This window comes from Cyclopterus lumpus, chromosome 22, assembly GCF_009769545.1.
Source record: "Cyclopterus lumpus isolate fCycLum1 chromosome 22, fCycLum1.pri, whole genome shotgun sequence".
Lineage (NCBI taxonomy): Eukaryota > Metazoa > Chordata > Actinopteri > Perciformes > Cyclopteridae > Cyclopterus > Cyclopterus lumpus.
Window position 1 is genome coordinate 3,250,944 of NC_046987.1, and position 19,729 is coordinate 3,270,672.

At 43.1% G+C, this 19,729-nt stretch overlaps 1 protein-coding gene across 1 annotated transcript in view; it reads left to right on the plus strand.

Annotated features, from left to right (window-relative positions):
- The window catches only part of eipr1 (EARP complex and GARP complex interacting protein 1), a 48,682-nt gene extending 30,168 nt beyond the window's left edge, over positions 1–18,514 (plus strand). The window contains exons 7-9 of the mRNA XM_034525511.1: positions 9,830–9,997; positions 13,891–14,058; positions 18,057–18,514. Of these exons, the coding sequence (XP_034381402.1) occupies positions 9,830–9,997; positions 13,891–14,058; positions 18,057–18,231 (511 nt within the window). The 3' untranslated portion in view covers positions 18,232–18,514. The remainder of the gene's footprint in view (positions 1–9,829; positions 9,998–13,890; positions 14,059–18,056) is intronic.
- The last annotated feature ends 1,215 nt before the right edge of the window (positions 18,515–19,729 follow it).

The window sequence follows — 19,729 nt, forward strand, 5'->3', positions numbered from 1 at the left end:
AAAGATACAAAGATAACACTGCTTATGAAATATATATGGATCCTGTTCTAGTTTGTACTGATGTAATATGCAGCATTATGTAAATTATTCAATACTCCGCTCCGATATTGGGGACAGAAAGCGGTGTTTAATGGAAAAGATCCGACACATTTTCACTTCTTCTCAGCCTGTCTTTGTCACTGTACTTTGGCTTTTACATTATTCAGCAACCTAATCCCTGTCGTACAGGGGCCACTGTTATGATTTTTAGGCAGTCTTTTCTGTTATAAAAGGTCATATTTCACTTATGCCACAAGGCGTCAGAAGCTGCTTGGCATCATTTCTGGAGAGCTTCATTGATGAGAAATACATGGAATAAGTTGACAATTGTAGAAGGAATATGGTGGCTGTGACAAATGGGAAAATATCACACGATATTGATTAAATATGAATCAGATTCCTTTTACAGGAGATCGATGTGATTGAAGTGATGAAATATTAGAGCTTCCAGTTGGGACAAATAATTGGGGTTGCATCGAGACAAAATACAAATTAGAAAGGTGCACTCAGGTTTGTGTGCGTGCAGCTAGACTGCAGTTCAATTCAGTTTATTTTGTATAGCCCAATATCACAAATTACAAATTTGCCTCTGAGGGCTTTTACAATCTGTACACATGAAAACTGAAGGATCTGGCATTTAGTGAGCGCAGCTCTCTATATGGTACTACAAGCTCCTTAGGATATGATGGTGCATCACCAATCAAGGCTTTGTAGGTGAGGAGAAGAATTTTAAATGTGATTCTTGATTTTACAGGGAGCCAGTGCAGAGCAGCTAATACAGGAGTAATGTGATCTCTTTTCTTAGTTTTTGTGAGTACACAAGCTGCAGCATTCTGGATCAACTGGAGGGACTTAAGAGATTTATTAGAGCAGCCTGATAATAAGGAGTTGCAGCAATCTAGTCTGGAAGCAACAAACGCGGGAACCAGCTTTTCACTGTGCAACGCTTCTTGTTGAACATTAAAAGCTTCCTCTTAACAGAAACTGTCAGTCCTACTGTGTTTGGTTCCGTCAGCTGTTAGCTCTGTTAGCTGTATTAGCCCCGTCAGATGTTAGCTCTGTTAGACGTATGATCCCTGTCAGATGTTAGCTCTGTTAGCTGTATTAGCCCCGTCAGATGTTAGCTCTGTTAGACGTATGATCCCTGTCAGATGTTAGCTCTGTTAGCTGTATTAGCCCCGTCAGATGTTAGCTCTGTTAGCCGTATGATCCCCGTCAGATGTTAGCTCTGTTAGCCGTATTAGCCCTGTCAGATGTTAGCTCTGTTAGCCGTATTAGCCCTGTCAGATGTTAGCTCTGTAAGCCGTATGATCCCCGTCAGATGTTAGCTCTGTAAGCCGTATGATCCCTGTCAGATGTTAGCTCTGTTAGCCTTATTAGCCCCGTTAGATGTTAGCTCTGTTATCCATATTAGCTCTATCAGATGTTAGCTCTGTTAGCCATATTAGCTCTGTCAGATGTTAGCGTGCTCCATTGTAGTCCGCGCCTGGTTTAGTGTGACTAATCAATAGTTATACATACATACATACATACGTATGTCTTACTTTTGAGTGCAAATCAAGGGAGGAACAAGTTGTAATTGAGTGGAAAACAAGAGCCCAAACGTAAGCAGTTGTTGATTACTTGAGGCCAGTGTGTGAAATGCCACTGCATTAGTTAGCTTGAAAAATACATTTTAGTGACAATTGTAAGTGATAAATAATGTCTAATTTTACAGATCCCTCTCAAATGTCAATCAAGAGGTCTCGAACCCCTGATACCCCCCGTATTTTGCACACTGCTTGCGGCTACTTCAGAGTAGTGTGGAGTCAGCAGTCAATGACGGTATGAAACAGTCAATAGAATGTTTTCAAAGTGTGAATTATTTCAACCACAAGAGGTCCTTTGAGCATACAGTCATAAATGAGCATAACCAATATTAGGCTCATGGGTCCTGTGTATACAAGAGAAGCAGTGGATGGACCGAAGAAACACACACACATGCACGCACACACACAAACGACTACATAATGTCTTGGTGGAGATTATGAAAAATGATGTCATGAACAATAAATGAATAAACAAACTTTTTGGATTATTGGAAGAAAATAATCTCCTTGGCAAACAAATGACGCGTCAATCACATACGCGTCTGTGCATTGCCTTTGTATTAAAAAAACATCCCCAGTTCTCCCATTATGAAGAGAACCACTGCCCCAGACCAGTTGAGAACCACTGGTCCAGACCACATCTGTCACACATGTTCTTAGCAGCTCACAATTATTTGTTGAGTTATGTCTTAACTGTGACAAAAAAGCTTTGAACAAAGTTAATGTAATAATGTGGATTTGATATTTGATTCAGTAATGTGGGTTATAATAAATCTAATTAAATTACATAGATTTGTGTTACAATATTAGAGAAATTTGCTTATATATTTTTACATTTATATAAATGCATGTACATTGTTTTTACACTCGAATAAACAATAATCAAATGCAAAGATGGTTATTTAACAATATGTTGGGGAGTAGTACATTTATAGAGTGTTACAGTTACAACCGGCCCTTTGAGGGCAGCCATGAGTTTGACACCCCTGCTGTAAACGTACCACAACGAGTCTGTGAAGGTGGAAGGTCAGATTGTAAAGCCCTCTGAGGCAAATTTGTAATTTGTGATATTGGGCTGTACAAAATAAACTGAATTGAATTGAAGGGTTGCCGTGATGCTTTTTAGAAACCGCCCTTTTTTAAGACTGTGGTATTGACAGATGTATTATATGTTGTAGAAGAAAACGATTAAAATCTCTTTCCAGACAGGCATCTCATACCAAAAACCCATTGAAAAAAAAAAACATTGATTTTGACGAGGGGAACAGGCAGCGCAAAAAACTCTTTTCCTGGTTCTGTGGCACACTTTTGCCTTTGAGACAGTTGCAGACCCCCTGTCATTCAGAAATATTCTTCAACTAGGAGCCCATTGACAACAAAAAGGTTTTGTCTGCCGACAAGAAAGAGTTTGAGATCGGGATATTGTTGAGGAACCATGCCGGTCAGATGCACCGGGGGTCACAGTTTATACTGTAAATGCAAGCATGGGAACGCCAATGCACAGTAACAATCCTGTCAAAATGTCGAGAAAGGATGAAAAATAAACTGTTGTGTTAGTTTTAGGAAAACCAACTGTGTGTCTGTCTCGACACACTGGGGTGCTTTGAGGCTTTGAATAATATTGGAGTTCTAGCCACTGGGCATACAGCTGTGCATGTGCAAGTGTGTGTGTGGGAGTGAGTGAGAGAGAGAAAGAGAGAGAGACAAGCCTGTCACTGGACATGTCCTTCCACCGCTTCTCCCCCTGAATTCCCCCTTGGACCGACAGTTCCATAGTGAAGGGGCAACACACACACACACACACACACACACACACACACACACACACACACACACACACACAGCTGTGTAATAGCTGTCACGCTTGTGGCCATACCATGCACCCCAGGGTGCATACTGAAAAGCAGTGCAGTGCTGCAGTGAAGCATGGACGCTCTACACGTCCCCCTGTGGTGTGTATTGGTGCATTCGTGAGCAAGAGGGAGAGAGGGGGAGAGGGGGAGCACAATGAGCCCATACGAGGGAAAAAGAGAGGGAGAGAGAGCGCTTAAAAGAAGGTGGAATGATTGATAGTGGCGCTGTTCGCTCCGTCACATTCCAGGTTAGAAGCATCAAAACCCGTCACCGGTAGACGAGCGAGGCTCCTGATCACACTGCACGCCTCCTGACCCCCCACCCCCCAAAAAAACTAGCCTTTTCACTCCACCTGCTCAACAGATGTCGCGGTGCTTTGGCGTGCCATAATGATAGGTTTCCCAAGGTAAAACCATTATTCAAAAAGCCCTTTCCATCATATTTTATTCACGTATTCAAATAGGCCGCCATTATGCAAAAAAAGTTGCCCATTAGGAGTATCGTATATCACATTCCAATGCAGAGCCAATATGCAAAAGATGTCAGCTGTTCTTCTTCTTTCTTTTTTTAAATAGCGGGGTTCCTTATGCCGTTGTTGATTTAAGGGTGACCTTTTGAACCCGGAGACTGTCAGATCGATCACGTATGACCTTTTCACGTGCTTCCCCTCCTCCCCAGCAGACACGAGCTAGACGTGATACTGTGACTCCCATAATGCTGCATTCATGACCTTATGCAAACCTTGAAATTAAAGAATAAAAATTAGCAAAAATACCTATTTTAGATTCGGGATTCCGGGCCCGCCACCCCTCTTAGTTACTGTTGCTATGCCTGCCAAGCTCTCCGTTCTCGCCCGCCTCAAATGCAGGTTACAGTGATGGTTTAATGGTGGCTGGTTTACCACTTGAAATTCATAATGAAATGGTGGGTACTTGATTTCTGACGGAGGTAGACAAAAGCAGGCTTCTCATTGAGTCAGTCTTCTATACCTTCTATTGTGCTACAAAAACACCTTCATCCATGTAGGACTTAATATTTCGTTCCTCTGATGGCGAAGACCTAACCCGCCCTTCTCTGCCTCTGATTGGCTTACCCTGATATTCTAACCCTTACTCATCTTACTCACAACACATAAACCTAACAGACGCAACCACTGGAGGCAAAGAGACAGACAACAAACACCCATAAAAGGTCACTTGGTTGTGTCGTTAAATGGCTCCAAAGGCTCTCCAGACGTCAGCTGATGCGCAATTATGACAATGTTTGGATCTCTCAGTGAAGTCTTATGTAAGGTCACATGACCGTGGTGCAGTTTTGGTAATTGTATTTGCACTTCCAAAAACATAGAACTGAAGTTCATTTGCAAAGATTACCATTAGGAATCATAAACGTTATTTTCTGCAATAATCTATCATTTAATGGCGAAATCCCATTGTCTTTTTGTTATGGGGGGAACCAGTGCAATGCAATGTAGGCCTACGGAAATACGTCACCCCTGGAGTACTGAATTTATTCTTTAGTTACAACAAAATGAAGTGAAGGGGATAAAACAATATTTATTAGAAAATTCATACTTAGTTGTTAGATTTGTTTTTCATCAGCTTTTGTGAGCACTTCATGCTAACCATCAAGATCCGACCCAATCATTGAGGCTGCTCCCCCCCCCCCCCCTCTCTCCTCCTCCCTCAGCCCTTCTCTCCCTCCCCCTTACCTGCCTCTCTTTTTCCCATCTTTCTTTCTCTGCCAGCTCCATCTCAAAGCCAGGCTTTAATTTTGATCAGCGATGAAATGATTGCTCTCCTCTTTCGATTTTTCTTTTCTCCCCCTCCCTTTCCACAGCAGTTGTCATAGAAACAGTGTGTGTGTGTGTGTGTCTCTGTCTGGGTGTTTGTGTTTGTGCGTGCACGTGTTTGTCTGTGTGTGTGTGTGTGTGTGTGTGTGTGTGTGTGCGTGCACGTGTGCGACTGTGAACGTCTGTGTTCCAGTCGATCCCCTCAGCAGAGATTTATCACCCGGGCCAAGCCAGAAGTGTGTTTGTGCGTGTTTGTTTGTGTGTGTGTGTATGTTTGTGCATGTGTGTGTGTGTGTGTGTGTGTGTGTGTGTGTGTGCGATGACCAAATGTGTGCTTGTCTGTCTTACCTTTGCAGCGTGCCTCTTACACACCTAAATCTCCCTCCGTATTTACACACATAACAGTATTTTAGGCTATATGTTTTCCCAGTTTAATGTTTTTATCTGTGTGCGCCTAACAGTGTGTGTAATAGGTCCCCTGTCCCCTCATCAACCCCCCCATCACCCACACTCACACACTCTCTGCCGAGCTGGCTGGATGGCTTGAGAATGAGTGTGTTTGGTTGGCTTAGGCCGGCCACAACTCTAATCCTCTGCACTCGTACAAACACAAACACACACTCGCACACATCCGAAAAAGTCCCAGGTCTCTCCGCTATTAGCCGGGTCAGGGGGGGGGGGCGTATGTGTGGGCTTGTGTGTATGTGTGTTTGTGTGTGTGTGGGTGCGTGCGTGCGTGCGTGCGTGCGTGCGTGCTTGGAGGGGGATTGCTCAGAGACACCAGAGAGGGAACGAGCAAAACTAACCCAATTTCCTGCTCCATTTCCTTTTTCACGCGGCGGGTGCGTCCCATTCCACGGCGGGCCACGCTGAACACCAGCCACCCTGCAGCCCGGGGTCACGCCTTTTACCTCGGAGTCACACACAAGAGGGGAGGGGAGGGGGGGAGGGGAGGGGGGGGGGGGGAGAGAGCGAGCACTGTAAATAAATCATGCGCTCCGGCTCAAAATTCCACATGAAATTTTAGTTTTTAGTGAGTTCACCAAATGTTCCAAGTCATTCTAGTAGGGGTCCTGTCTGCACAAAAATCAGGTTCCATGAATGTAATGAATAAATAAGTATTAATGCTTAGGAAGATGAAACTGAATATAAATTATCAGCTTCATATAAGTTTAGAAATATGGATAACATTTTTTTATATTGATATCAATTGAGCGGTCCTCATAAATGGCACGACCCGTAAATCGACTTTGGCCCAAGACAGACACTGTGAATGAGTAACGTCACTAACATTGATTTTCTACCTCTGACATAATACGCCTTGGCGCCGTTTGTCATTTTAACCGGCAAAGAAGACAATCGGTGGCGTCTGAAAAGGAGCTTCCTAACGTTACCTGAATGTTTTGCATGTCGCTAGTTTAAAAAGGAGCCGTGAGGAGATATAAAAGCTCTGAGAAAAGCTTGTGTTTCATCAATATGGAACCGGCCCAAAGCGCATTCTCCCCACTGACCACCATTGTAAAAGAGGCGTTCGTAAAACCTTTGACAGGACACCTCAAAGTGCAAACAGTATCAGTTATGACTATTTGTCTGTATGCATTTTTTTTTTCACGTGCCGAGAAATGCATCTATGGGATGATTGGGAACTCTATCAGAAACACTGCTGCGCATACTCAGTGGGCCGCACGCCAGGAGAAGCAATCTCCTTACTGAATAGGCGCCATCTTGGGGTCCAATATCCAGTTCTCATTATACATCCATGTTTTTAGGAGCCATGTTCATTGCTTTACGTTCATAATGATAATTTGGGGGGCTTGGCTTTGAAGGGAGGCCTGAAGGGACGGACTGTCTTTGCAACTTTCTTGCTAGATTTAGCCACTTTTTAGAGCTAGTGCTGCTAGCTACCTTCATTAGAAAAGAGTTGCCGTCACTGGGCTGGATTATTTTTGGTAGAATAATTGTGTTCAATCTATTTTACCTTTCAGAGTTTTTTTTAACATTTCCAACCCTAGCTTTAATATGGTTGACATGAACTTGCAACTGGAAACCCTGCCTGGGTTAGTTCTAGAACCACTCTGCAAAGAAACATACAGTGACACCACCACCAAATATTTAGTATTTCTTCATGTACTAAATTCATTGGGAAATAGTAGAGGAAATAGGACACAGCTCATAAGTGGAAACCTGGACATATCCAGATGACATGTTGAACAAAAGCCTTATAACCAGGAACCAAAGTGCTTATACATGTTAATAAGTGCAAACCTGATACAGATTTATGCACACTCATTAGTGTTTGATTAGTCATTTAGAACATAGAGGCTCAATCTATGCTCCACGAAAGAAAATGTGTGTTTTCAGTGGAAGCTAGTGGAAGTTATTTGACATTGTCAAGCTCCATATGCCGACACCAACGCCACGGTCACACACACACACACACACACACACACACACACACACACACACACACACACACACACACACACACACACACACACACACACACACACACACACACACACACACACACACACACACACACAGTCCCCGAGTTGACTTGACCTAATTGAAGCCCAGCGGTCTGCCCGAGGTCATTCTCTTATACCTCCTTTATTTTAATGAGATTTTTAATTAGCATGTTAATTGCCTAACGTGATCAGCGGGGGTGACTAGCTAGCTGGCTAGCTGCTGTTGGCATCCAGCTGGGCCATAACACTGAGGCTTTCCACTCTGCTGCACAGCACGATGCCAGGCCGAGCTTTGCTAGGCTAGCCTGGAGTGGTAACAGTGGTGGCGGAAAAACAAGTGCTGATTTTCTGCAGTCTCGTGTTGCATTTATGGCGGAGGCAAAGCTCTAGATCTAATTAATTGCCAGTTTATTCAAATTAGTTTCAATTCTCTGACACCCAGTTGATTTGCTGAACCCTTCTTTTATTTAGAAAACTGTATCAGAAGGCTACAAAGACTGATTATTTAAAGGAGCTACAGAACCATTCATATATACCTGTAAAGTTGGTATTATTACGCATATAGATAGACTGCTTAAGCATATAAAAATATATTTTGTCTGACTGTACAAGACAAATCCAGGTTGGAAGGCAGTAAAGTAAGTAAACAAGTCACCATTACTGTGATGAATATTACTTCTAAACAACTTTTAAGAAACTGAACTCACCAACTGATGCTGTTAATCTATAACAATAAACTTCAGCTATGAAAAATGACAAGGACCTGGAAATGGAATCATTTGAATGTATGTTTGATTAAATTATGATCGAAATCTGATCAGTGCAAGAAATCATGGTGGATTGGAAGTTTGTTGATTTATAACAACGTACAGGTTGGACCAACATGTATTGTTGTTGATAACTTTTACATTCACATCACCTACCTTTAGACTGTTTGTGTCGATTCAGCCAATCGATCACAAACGTTCTGCGATTTAAGGCGAGGCGTGTTTACCGTGTTTGGCCCAACTAGCAGCTAGCGGTGCGTGCAGCTAGCGGTGCTTGCAGCTAGCGGTGCTTGCAGCTAGCGGTGCTTGCAGCTAGCGGTGCTTGCAGCTTGAACAATGACCAAGTGCTGAACAAGCTGACAGTGTTAGCCTGGACTGACAGTGGGGGGCCGTAGTGTTATCACTGGTTACCGCCGTGTGAGCGCAGTGCAGAGCGGCTATCAGTGAAAATCCGTTTAGTTCAACTTCTAAAATTGACAGTGGCGCTAAAGCACAAATTATCTGGCATGTTGGTCAAAGTATGAATTATTTCAACCACAAGAGGTCCTTTGAGCATACAGTCATAAATGACTGTATGCTCAAACAGCTGCTTATTTACTCACCCAACATTAAATCCACTCACCTTTTAGCTCCATTTTGGTCTGTAACCTTTACTGATGACCAGTGCCTTAGCTGAATTTGGCTTTTGAAACCATGGCAATGACATAAAGAACAATTGGTTGAAAGGTCAGAGTGAGAAGCAGCTAAAAAAAGTATTTTAAAGGAAGCAATAGTCTTTTTTTAAGTCTATATTTAACGAGAGGAGATAAAGAGAGCGAAGGAAAATGTATGGAACATGAAAGGTGGCCGAGGTGTAGGAGGCGGCCAGATAGATGGAAAGTGAGCGTCTCCCTTCCTCTGTCATGTCATTCTGTTAACTTCACTCTAGCAGGAACTCAAGGCTGCACGGTTATGAGGCTTGCCTTTTATAATTTACCACCGCCGGTGTGTGCTTCTTTTATTGGGCCTGGCCTTCACTGACAGGCACAGAGGAGGTTTTGATTTAGCCTGGGAATGTTCTGGCGTGTGTGGACCCTGTGAATCATCTTCTCTCTCTTATCTCCTTTTGTTGTTCTGTCATATCACCTTCTCTCTCGCTGTGTCTCTCCTTGTCTGTCTCCTTTTCTTCCATACCTCTCTCTTATCATTTCTCTCTCCGGCTGCTTCCTCTCATTCCTATACCTCCATCCTAATTCTTTCATCCGTCTTCCCCTCCATGCCTCCTGTCATCTCTATTCTTGCTAATCACCTCTCTCTTCTCCTCCCTCCATCCCTCTCCAGTCAGATCTACTGTATAGAGAATGCCCATGGCCAGCTGGTGCGTGACCTGGACTTCAACCCCAACCGCCAGTACTACCTGGCCAGCTGCGGCGACGACTGCAAGGTCAAGTTCTGGGACGTCCGCAACGTCCATGAGCCCGTCAAGACCCTGGAGGAGCACTCGCACTGGTGGGTGGATCAGGGGGGGCGGTGCAGTGGGTACTGTCCTTGTACCAGAGCACCCGAGTTCAAGCTCCACTGTCAGTTCTAAAGTGTCCCACGAACCTGCTCTCATCCTCCCTGGAATGAATGGAGTTTGACATTGTTGAACTAGAAGCAGTTAGTCTTTGGAGTATTAGTACACATTTTTAAAAGGCCAATATTCAGTTTGAAGTTAACTATGAGCTTTGTTAATTTAAGGCATTGTTTCTTTGGGATATAATGCAGGCAGAGATTATTAACAATCCCACACAATGGTATCTTTTAGTCCTCACGTTTTAATGTGATGTATATGCTGCCTAAATAATGAACATATGTTCTTACTTATGTCTTGTGATCTCGTGCTCGACAGGTAGCTTTGGCTTTAGTTCCGCAGGTTTTGTCCATTTCCGCAACCAACCTAATACTAATGGAAGTGAATGGAATTTTCTTTCTGGTCATTTAACATATACTTTATTTCATTTTGACCCTTCAAGGAGGCCTTTGGACACAATGGCAAATGTTTAAAGAGAAGTAAAGTAGGTGGGATTCAACACAGGTAGTTTAAATCAAACTCAAATATATGTACTTTAAATTTAGACTGATTAGTTCTGTACACAGGGTTACATCTAGGGCTGGTAGTCTTAAGAAACCAGAAAGAGATTACACTAGATTAAACAATATATATATATATATATATATATATATATACATATATATATATATATATATATATATATATATATATATATATATATATATATATATATATATATATATATATATATATACATACATACATACATACATACATACATACATAAATACACATATATATATATATATATTTCTTTTTTTAATTACATTTTTGTTAAAATATATATATATATATATATACATACATACATAAATACACATATATATATATATATATATATATATATATATATATATATATATATATATATATATATATATATATATATATATCGTTGCCAACTCTTTTCCATTGAAAGTAACTTCAACAATTAGAACAAAAAATGTTTTTGAAGAGCATTACCAACCCTAGCTTTAAGCAAAACAAAAATCATGATATTCTAAATTAAGTCAGCCATGAGCAAACTGAGGGTTATTATTGTGGCATTCCTGAACATGCATACACTTAAGTTAATCAGAAATGTTATTCCTTAGGAAACCTTAGAAATGTAATATTTGCTATTATCAGAACGTTTTTTGCAGCAAATGAAACATCTTTTTTGAGCACTGCTCCTTAAATGCATCCAGAAATGAACGCTGTATCTCTCCAGCTCACAACACACAGCGCCGTTCGCTCCATCTGCTGCACTTCAAACCTTTCAACAATTTTCAATGACACTGGTCAATATGGTGAATATTATGGGAAGCCCATGCAGAATTACTGGTGAAATAATTCACCCTGGATGGCCATTATCGTGAAATGTTATGCTGATGTACTGGCGAATGCCAGATAAAAAAAAAAAAATCCCAAATCCATTCACCTCAATTGTATGGGGGGAGACATTTTAGTTGGATATCTTACAATCTTGAACCATGTGCATGGCTAGATACCCCTTGGGGTAAAAGATGAAAATGTAATGTGGGGGTACCGAGGTGGCCAGGAGTTAGAAAAAGTCTAATTTGATGATGGAAGTGAACGTTTTAGGGATATAAAAAGAAAGAAAAAAACGTTGTTCTTTTAAAGAGACACTCTCCCTTTTTATATTTCCCGATAGTGCGTCACATTCCCACGTTTCCCGACAGCTCACTAAACCTGTGTTGGGGACATAACATTTTATCTTCGATTTGTTTATCACATGATCAGAATTCATAAGAAATAGGCGAAAAAAAAGCATTTATCATGACATCAAATTTGACTTGAATTGTGGGGGGAGGGGGAGTATTTCCTGTGTCTAAAATAATTATACTGTATCTGTGTAATGGGTTTAAAAAGAGCCTTTTACACAGCATGGAGTGTAATTCAGGCACATTCAGTAAAACCCAGTAACAATAATGATAAACACGGTGATAACTGCTTTGCTTCACTGTTGATTGGTTTCTGGTTTTATTAATGGCTTTATCTCCTAACTAATGAAATGCCCTAACTACTGCTGGTGCAATAAAAGGTAGTAATACACTAATTACTAATTAAATAGGCCGCTACTCATTTAGTCAGTGTGGGTCGAAGGCAGCCCAGTCCTGCACTAGCTCGCGTCCTAAGAGCTGAACAAAGTGTGCTGCAGAAGAGTGTGTGTGCATGGGAGTCTCTCTCTCTCTCCCTCTCTCTCCCTCTCTCTCTCCCTCCCTCTCTCTCTCTCTCTCTCTCACACGCTCTCTATCTCGTGTGAGCTGAATAGATGATCAGTGTGTCTGCGAGCCAAACTGGGCTACTGCTGCAGCACACCAATAGATAAAGGCGCGCGCACACACACACACACACACACACACACACACACACACACACACACAAGCGTATGCACACACGTATGCCTTTGTGTACGTGCACACACACACACACACACACGCACACACGCACACTAGTGCGGGCGTTATCTCCAAAAGAAAGATAGACTTGGCAAACATATCCATAACTGTAGATAGCTGCAGATGGGATCTCTTCAGATAGGAGATAGGTGTGTGTGTGTGTGTGTGTGTGTGTGTGTGTGTGTGTGTGTGTGTGTGTGTGTGTGTGTGTGTGTGTGTGTGTGTGTGTGTGTGTGTGTGTGTGTGTGTGTGTGTGTGTGTGTGTGTGTGTGTGTGTGTGTGTGGCTACATGCATTTGAGTGTGTTCAAGCATTTCTATAATGCATATGTCTGAGTGTATTTGTCCTGTGTGTACACTTCTCTTTAGTGTGTGTGTGTGTGTGTGTGTGTGTGTGTAGGTGTGTGTGTGTGTAGGTGTGTGTAGGTGTGTGTGTGTGTGTGTGTGTTGCAGGCGCTCGTTTTCTTTTCCAGAGCGCAGCCAGGATATGGCCTCAGGGCTGCTGGGGGTATTAGGGACTATTTTTTAGCTGGGAAGCGGATTATGGGAGCGCGGGGAACGGCGTGGCCGAGGCTGATTTCCTGTCAACAGCCTCCGTTATCCCTCAATCCTTCCCTGTGAGGGAACTGGTACCACACTCTGAGCTGTGCCCCGGGCTCACAGAGAGAGACACACAGAGAGAGAGAGAGAGAGAGAGCGAGAGAGGGGATGACAAAGAGCAAGAGAGCGAGACACTGTTGAGATATAGAAAGAGGGGGACACAAATGGAGAGAGGAAGGTTGTGGAGGACTGAAAAAGTGGATCAGTGCAACAAATAAAACCAGGATGAGGGAGTTTATGATGATGCTCATCAGCTCGTGAACTGAGCCCCAATATAGACTGAAAGGTACCAAATCCTCAATTGTTGGCATCTGAGTCTACACCCAGAGAGGCATAATTTGCTGTGAATCACACTGTGAGAACGCTGCATTTTCTGCATGATTTGCGTGGGCACGAGCGTGTGAAAGAGAGATGGAGAGACAGACAGTTTCTCTGCACGACTGTGTGTGTGTGTGTGTGTGTGTGTGTGTGTGGGGGGGTCTTCCTGTTTGTGTGGTTTTATTCACTATATAGTGATATCACGTGCATTTAAGACCCGCGTGTGGATCTTTTGTTTCCGAACAAGAGATCCACACACAGCTCTTAAATCCAATGAATGTACTGCACCCCTGCTCCTACACACACACACACACACACACACACACACACACACACACACACACACACACACACACACACACACACACACACACACACACACACACACACACACACACACACACACACACACCGCTGCACTGTTGAAATATAGACTCTTTCTTTGGTGTGTTTTCTTTCTCCGTCCCAGGGTGTGGAGCGTCCGCTACAACCACAGCCATGACCAGCTGGTGTTGACGGCCAGCAGTGACAGCCGCCTCATCCTCTCCAATATGGTGTCCATCTCTTCGGAGCCATTCGGGCACTTGGTGGACGACGACGAGCTCAGCGAGGGGGAGGACAACAACCAGGAGGACAAGTAAGGGAGCAGCTCGGGCTGGTTAGAGAAGGAAATGCTTCCCACAATCTAAAAGCTGACATTAATTGCTCTCTTTTTATAATTGTATTTTTTTTCCTACCAGTTATGGTTTTCCTGCCAAACCTGAGTAATAATTTGTGTTTCAAGGATTTAACTGCCCTCAGTATCTCATTTATGAGAGTGACCCTTGAGGAGGTCACAGGTAAGTGTCTCAGGTTCTTTTTGCGCTGTGCTTCAGGAGAGTTGGTCATCACCGATACTGAATACACAAGAGGGAAATTAATTGAAATTGAGCGGTACATTATCAGCTCCTCTGACAATTATTGATGTTTATAACCACCCTTCAATGCCCTACGTACTAAACATCAACAGGGTTGTGATTTCATTCTTTTGGATGCATGCTGTACCTCCCGTTCTTCCCCTCTGCTGTTGCCTGGTGATCCATGAATGACCGTAATCCTGTTTAAGGTCTTTGGACAGGTGTTTGAATCTGTATCATAAAGCACATGTGGAGTCAGAGCACTGTGTTAAAGGGATGGTTCTGGTGTTTTGCAGTGGGGGTGCATGAGGTACTTCTCCACAGTGTATTACCAACAGGAGATGGAGTTTGGAGAAACAGACAGGAGCACCAGCAGGGCAGCAAAGCCATGTACTGCTGTCTTTACGTTCTGACTGGGAACTGATGCTCTCTTCAACTCTAATCCTTTGACAAAAGCAGTTCTGTGACTCCATTGTCAATGGAGTCTTGTGGTTCTGAACTATAGACAACGGCTCCAGTCTACCCACCAGAAAGGGCTGTCCGACGGCAAGGTGAGGCGGTGAAAGTATTCTAAATATAGCGTACATATATATATATATATATATATATATATATATATAGCGTTTTTTTTCCCTGCGTCTGCAAATTGGGGCATGCCAACCGCCATCTCCTGTTGGTAATACGCCGACTATGGATAAAGTACCTCAAACAACCGGCGCAGACAGTCAACTTTCACCACATCAAATCTGTTAGTTTTAACAGATTATACCTTCCTTGAATGCTTCTGGACGGCCCCGAGGAGCCTGATGAAACACACCGTGTGGTGCTAAAGCACATAGAAATACACGCTGCGTGTACTTTTGAACCGCTCTTCTGATATTAGTTAAACTGCATGAACCCTTTCACATTCGTTGACGGGATGAAAGTGGAGAGTCACAACAGTCAAAATATGTTACTGTCAAAACACTTCTGGAGTGTTTCTCTCTGGCTTTTAGACAGGGATATCATCCGTAATGGTTTCCATTCAGTGCGTTTTGAATCTGCCACTGTCCTCGATCCATTATGGTCCAATCCCCCTTTTATCCATGACTAGCAGCTCTTACACTCAATGAGTAACTCTCATCCATAATTATCACCTCTTCTTCCTAATCACCAGCACTCAGCTTTGGTTTGAACCCTTCCACTACACTTATTGACCCCTCTTGTATGTACAGTACGTGTCCACTACGTACAGGACTCCTCCAGCGGTGTGGCTATTCTCTGAGTTTATACGGTTGCTCTTTGCAGATCATTACTTTAAAGATAGCCAAGCAAAAGGAGTATGATTTTGTTCTTCGCTAGGCCTGTTTGTCTATACAATAAATCATCACCAGGGTGACGTAAATGCACAGATGGGTGAAAAATGAAAAGAATCAACAACACACAATGTCATGGTCGGGATCATTCCCTCATTTGGTGTTCTGGTGATGGTCGTTAAACAGGAAGTGGCTGGTCTGAGTTCGCTGTGTCAGATTACACTGTAGAATTGCCACGCCACATTTTAAGTCAATCTTACTTTCACATTTCAAGTGTTTTATATCATAAGAAAGCAGCTTCAGCACTACTTTTGTCGACATTGAGTTTGTAGGTACATGCAGTCAGATGCAACATCCTACCTTGATTACGTTTTAATGGGCCGGTGTGTGGGATTTAGGGGGATTTATTTACAGAAAATGATATTCATAACTTTATTTTCATTAGTGTATAATCACCTGAAACTAAGAATCGTTGTGTTTTCATTAGCTTAGAATGAGACCTTCACATCTAAATACAGAGCGGGCCCTCTTCATGGAGTCCACCATGTTGCACCGCCGTGTTTCTACAGGAGCCCAGAACAGACAAACTAAACACTTTCATGTTTTTACATTGAATAGTCCGCTTTAATTTGATGGCACAAATCCACCTGGAAAGGGAAGTGGTTGTTCAGTTGTTCTGAATGTGCATCCTCCCCGCTAGATGCCTCTGAATCCTACAATTTAATTTCAAAATTGTTGAGGTTTTATGTTGCGGCGCTGTTGAATGAATGACATACTGTAGATATAATTATATCAATCTTAACCACATGTCTCCGTCCATACAACACCTCTCTTTAAGGTGCACCATGTAGTATCCAGCCTCATGCTCCTAACCAATAGTCAGCATGTCATCTCTAATGTCATCTCAATTTGCAGTCACTGGATATAAAAATAAACCAAACAACGAACAGCAGGGCAAGAATACACATCGTTCCACCAGACTGCTGTAACTCGTCGAGTCGATAAAACAAAACAATGCTTTTTTTTTTTACAATCTTCACTTGTGCACGCTTTCATATTTTATTATTTTGATTAAATCTCAAGTGGCAGAAACAAGAACACTATTCATATTTATGTTTTTCGTCCTGCCTGCCACCAGGAGAATACTTTTCAGCTTCGGTAGATACACTTTGAGTTAAGGGTGCCGTAGCGGCACAGATTCAGCCGGTGCAAAGCCCAGGGGGAACCGGGCTCCTTTCAGTACATTAGAGGATTTAGCAGATCTTACACGTTTGAACACAAAAAAACAGGGATCATTATCACGTTCATAAAGGTATGATTTATCACCGTCGTATGAGACGGACTTCATTGAAGCTAGATGGAGCTGATAAACAATCGTCACTATTTATCACTGGAGGCCGGCTACAAATGTCACCATATTTGTAGCGCACAATATTTTCCATTAGCAGGTGAACTGTCCAATGACATAATCCTTAAAAAGTCACCCCAGCATTATAGCATCAGCCAAGTGCTCTCACACATCCCCTCTTGTTACTGTTCTTCCCCAATGAATCTATACGAGCGGAGCACTTAGGACTGTTTTTATTTCAGGCTGTAGCCCGGGGGGAGCAGCTACTGTCTGTGAGAAACAGTTAATGTGTAAAATAAATCCAAATATGTATGTCACTGCCTTCCCTCGGGACTACTTACAGCACTGGTGTTTGGGAGAAATTTGGGATGGCTATAATGCTAGATGATAATTCTAAAGATCTTATTTATTGTCACATTGTCAGACCCGTGGGAGAATCTTAGCACTGGGGAGGATGTTTGTGTGATGAAGATGGGGAGAGATGAAAACAAAGTAAATGCTCTCCGTGTGTGTGTGTGTGTGTGTGTGTGTGTGTGTGTGTGTGTGTGTGTGTGTGTGTGTGTGTGTGTGTGTGTGTGTGGTGGATAGATGAACCCGTACAAACGGGGTGCTTGTGTGTCTGTGTGCCAGCATATATGTGACCACCAGGAGTGCTGTTGAGCCATGTTCTTTTATAGGAGGGCTGCATTATTTCAATCAGACGTGTGCACAAGCGTGTAAGCGCGCAGCTGACAAAATACACCCGGTATGTGCTCCTCTGCTGAGTGACAGCTGACAGAGGAATGCAGCAGTGCACCCTCAAAGGCAGCAGAAAGGAAGGAAAAACCACAAGCTAGTAAACTCAAATGGAAACAATGATGGCTTCAAGTCATTTTAAAGAGCGGGTTTCTAAGAATGGATGCCCTGTTTGTCTGACCTCGAGGATCCATAGGTTGGGTTTTTAGGAAGAAAAGTGAATCTGAACATCACTTTTGTTGACATATTCTGTCATAAATAAAAAATGCTAAATATCAAACGTCATTCAATAAAAGAAGTTATTCTCCCATTTTAAATTTGCCAAATGTGCCAATGTCTCTGTGTCGTGTGTGTGATTCAGGGGTCAGGAGCCCCTGCAGGACAGCGTGGTGTCGACCTACGAGGAGCACGAGGACAGTGTGTACGCGGCGGAGTGGTCGTCGGCCGACCCCTGGCTCTTCGCCTCGCTCAGCTACGACGGACGCCTCGTCATCAACAGGGTCCCCCGCGCCCTCAAGTACCACATCCTGCTCTGAGAGGCTGGGGAGGGACAGGTGATCAGAGTGTGTGTGTGTGTGTGTGTGTGTGTGTGTGGGGGGGGAGGGGTGAGAGTGAGAGTGTGTGGGAGAAGCCGAAGTAACCCAGCTCTAAACATCCTTTGCAACAAAAAGAAAGACATTCCATAATACCGTGGCACAGTAAGTGTGCTGTGTGTGTGTGTGTGTGTGTGTGTGTGTGTGTGTGTGTGATGTAAATATACATGTAGCTCATATGTTCCTACATGTTATGTAGGAAACAATAAAAGTCTTTTGCCCCTTAAATGACTCCTGGTCCAAAACGTTTGTCATGGTGTGCAGTCATGGAATACATACTTCATACTTCATAAATCATTTTCTTCACCGTGGCATCTTGTGCATAAATATGTTATTTTGTCTGAATCCTATTTGTTGTTATTCATGTTGTGTTTACCTGTGTGACAATACTGGAGGTATCTGGTGCTCAACTAAAATAAATGCTGGCAATTGAAAAGCCAATATTTGAGCAAATAACAATTATTATTATCATTTAGAGAAATATTTCAATATTTTCCTGTCTGGGTATATAGTTCATAGCTTAGGGTTGCATTGAACTGTTTAATCTGATGATTCTTTTTAATTATTTTAATCAGTGTATACACCATTAAACCCCGGCCCCCTTTGGGGCAGCAGATCAAGCTGAGAAAACAATACTGACCTATTATGACCCATTATGACTCCAGCGTTCGCTCTCCTTTTTGATCTGTTTCTGGTCCCAACCAACTCCTGAGAGATCATCCTGAGCTGCTGCTGTGGAGCAGCTGGCGTCCAGCAGCAGTCGCTTTGTTTGCGGGCTGCAAAAGACCTTGATTTGTTGACCAGACGCAATACCAAGTGAACTTTCTCCACCTCCACCATCTCATTCTCTTCTTCCTTGTCCTCCTCTTTGTGTCACTTGCTCTCCCCTCTTCCCCCCCACACTCTCCCCCTCCGTACAGTGTGTGCTGAGGCTGGTCGATAGTGACAGTCCGAGCCTCTGTTATGGCAGACACCATTGACAGGTCTTTTAATTGCAGCTTGACTGCATCTCTCTCTCACACACACACACACACACACACACACACACACACACACACACACACACACACACACACACACACACACACACACACACACACACACACACACACACACACACACACACACACACACACACACACACACACACACACACACACTAGTGCCAAGGGAGGGGCACGGGCTCTTCATTAGCTATGCCAGTTGGAGCAGGCGGCGCCTTGGCTGAATACAGAGTATATTCGTCTGTCTAATCACAGAAGATGCGCGCACACACACGCACACACACACACACACACACAGCCCTTGTTACCCTGCAGTCCATTATTGAGAGGAGGGATCAGGGTGTAGATACAGAGGGCTGGTGAAAAGGTAATCGCTCAATATCGGCCATCTTGAATCTCGCGATGCTCGTGAGGCGTGCACAGACGAGACGCGGCGC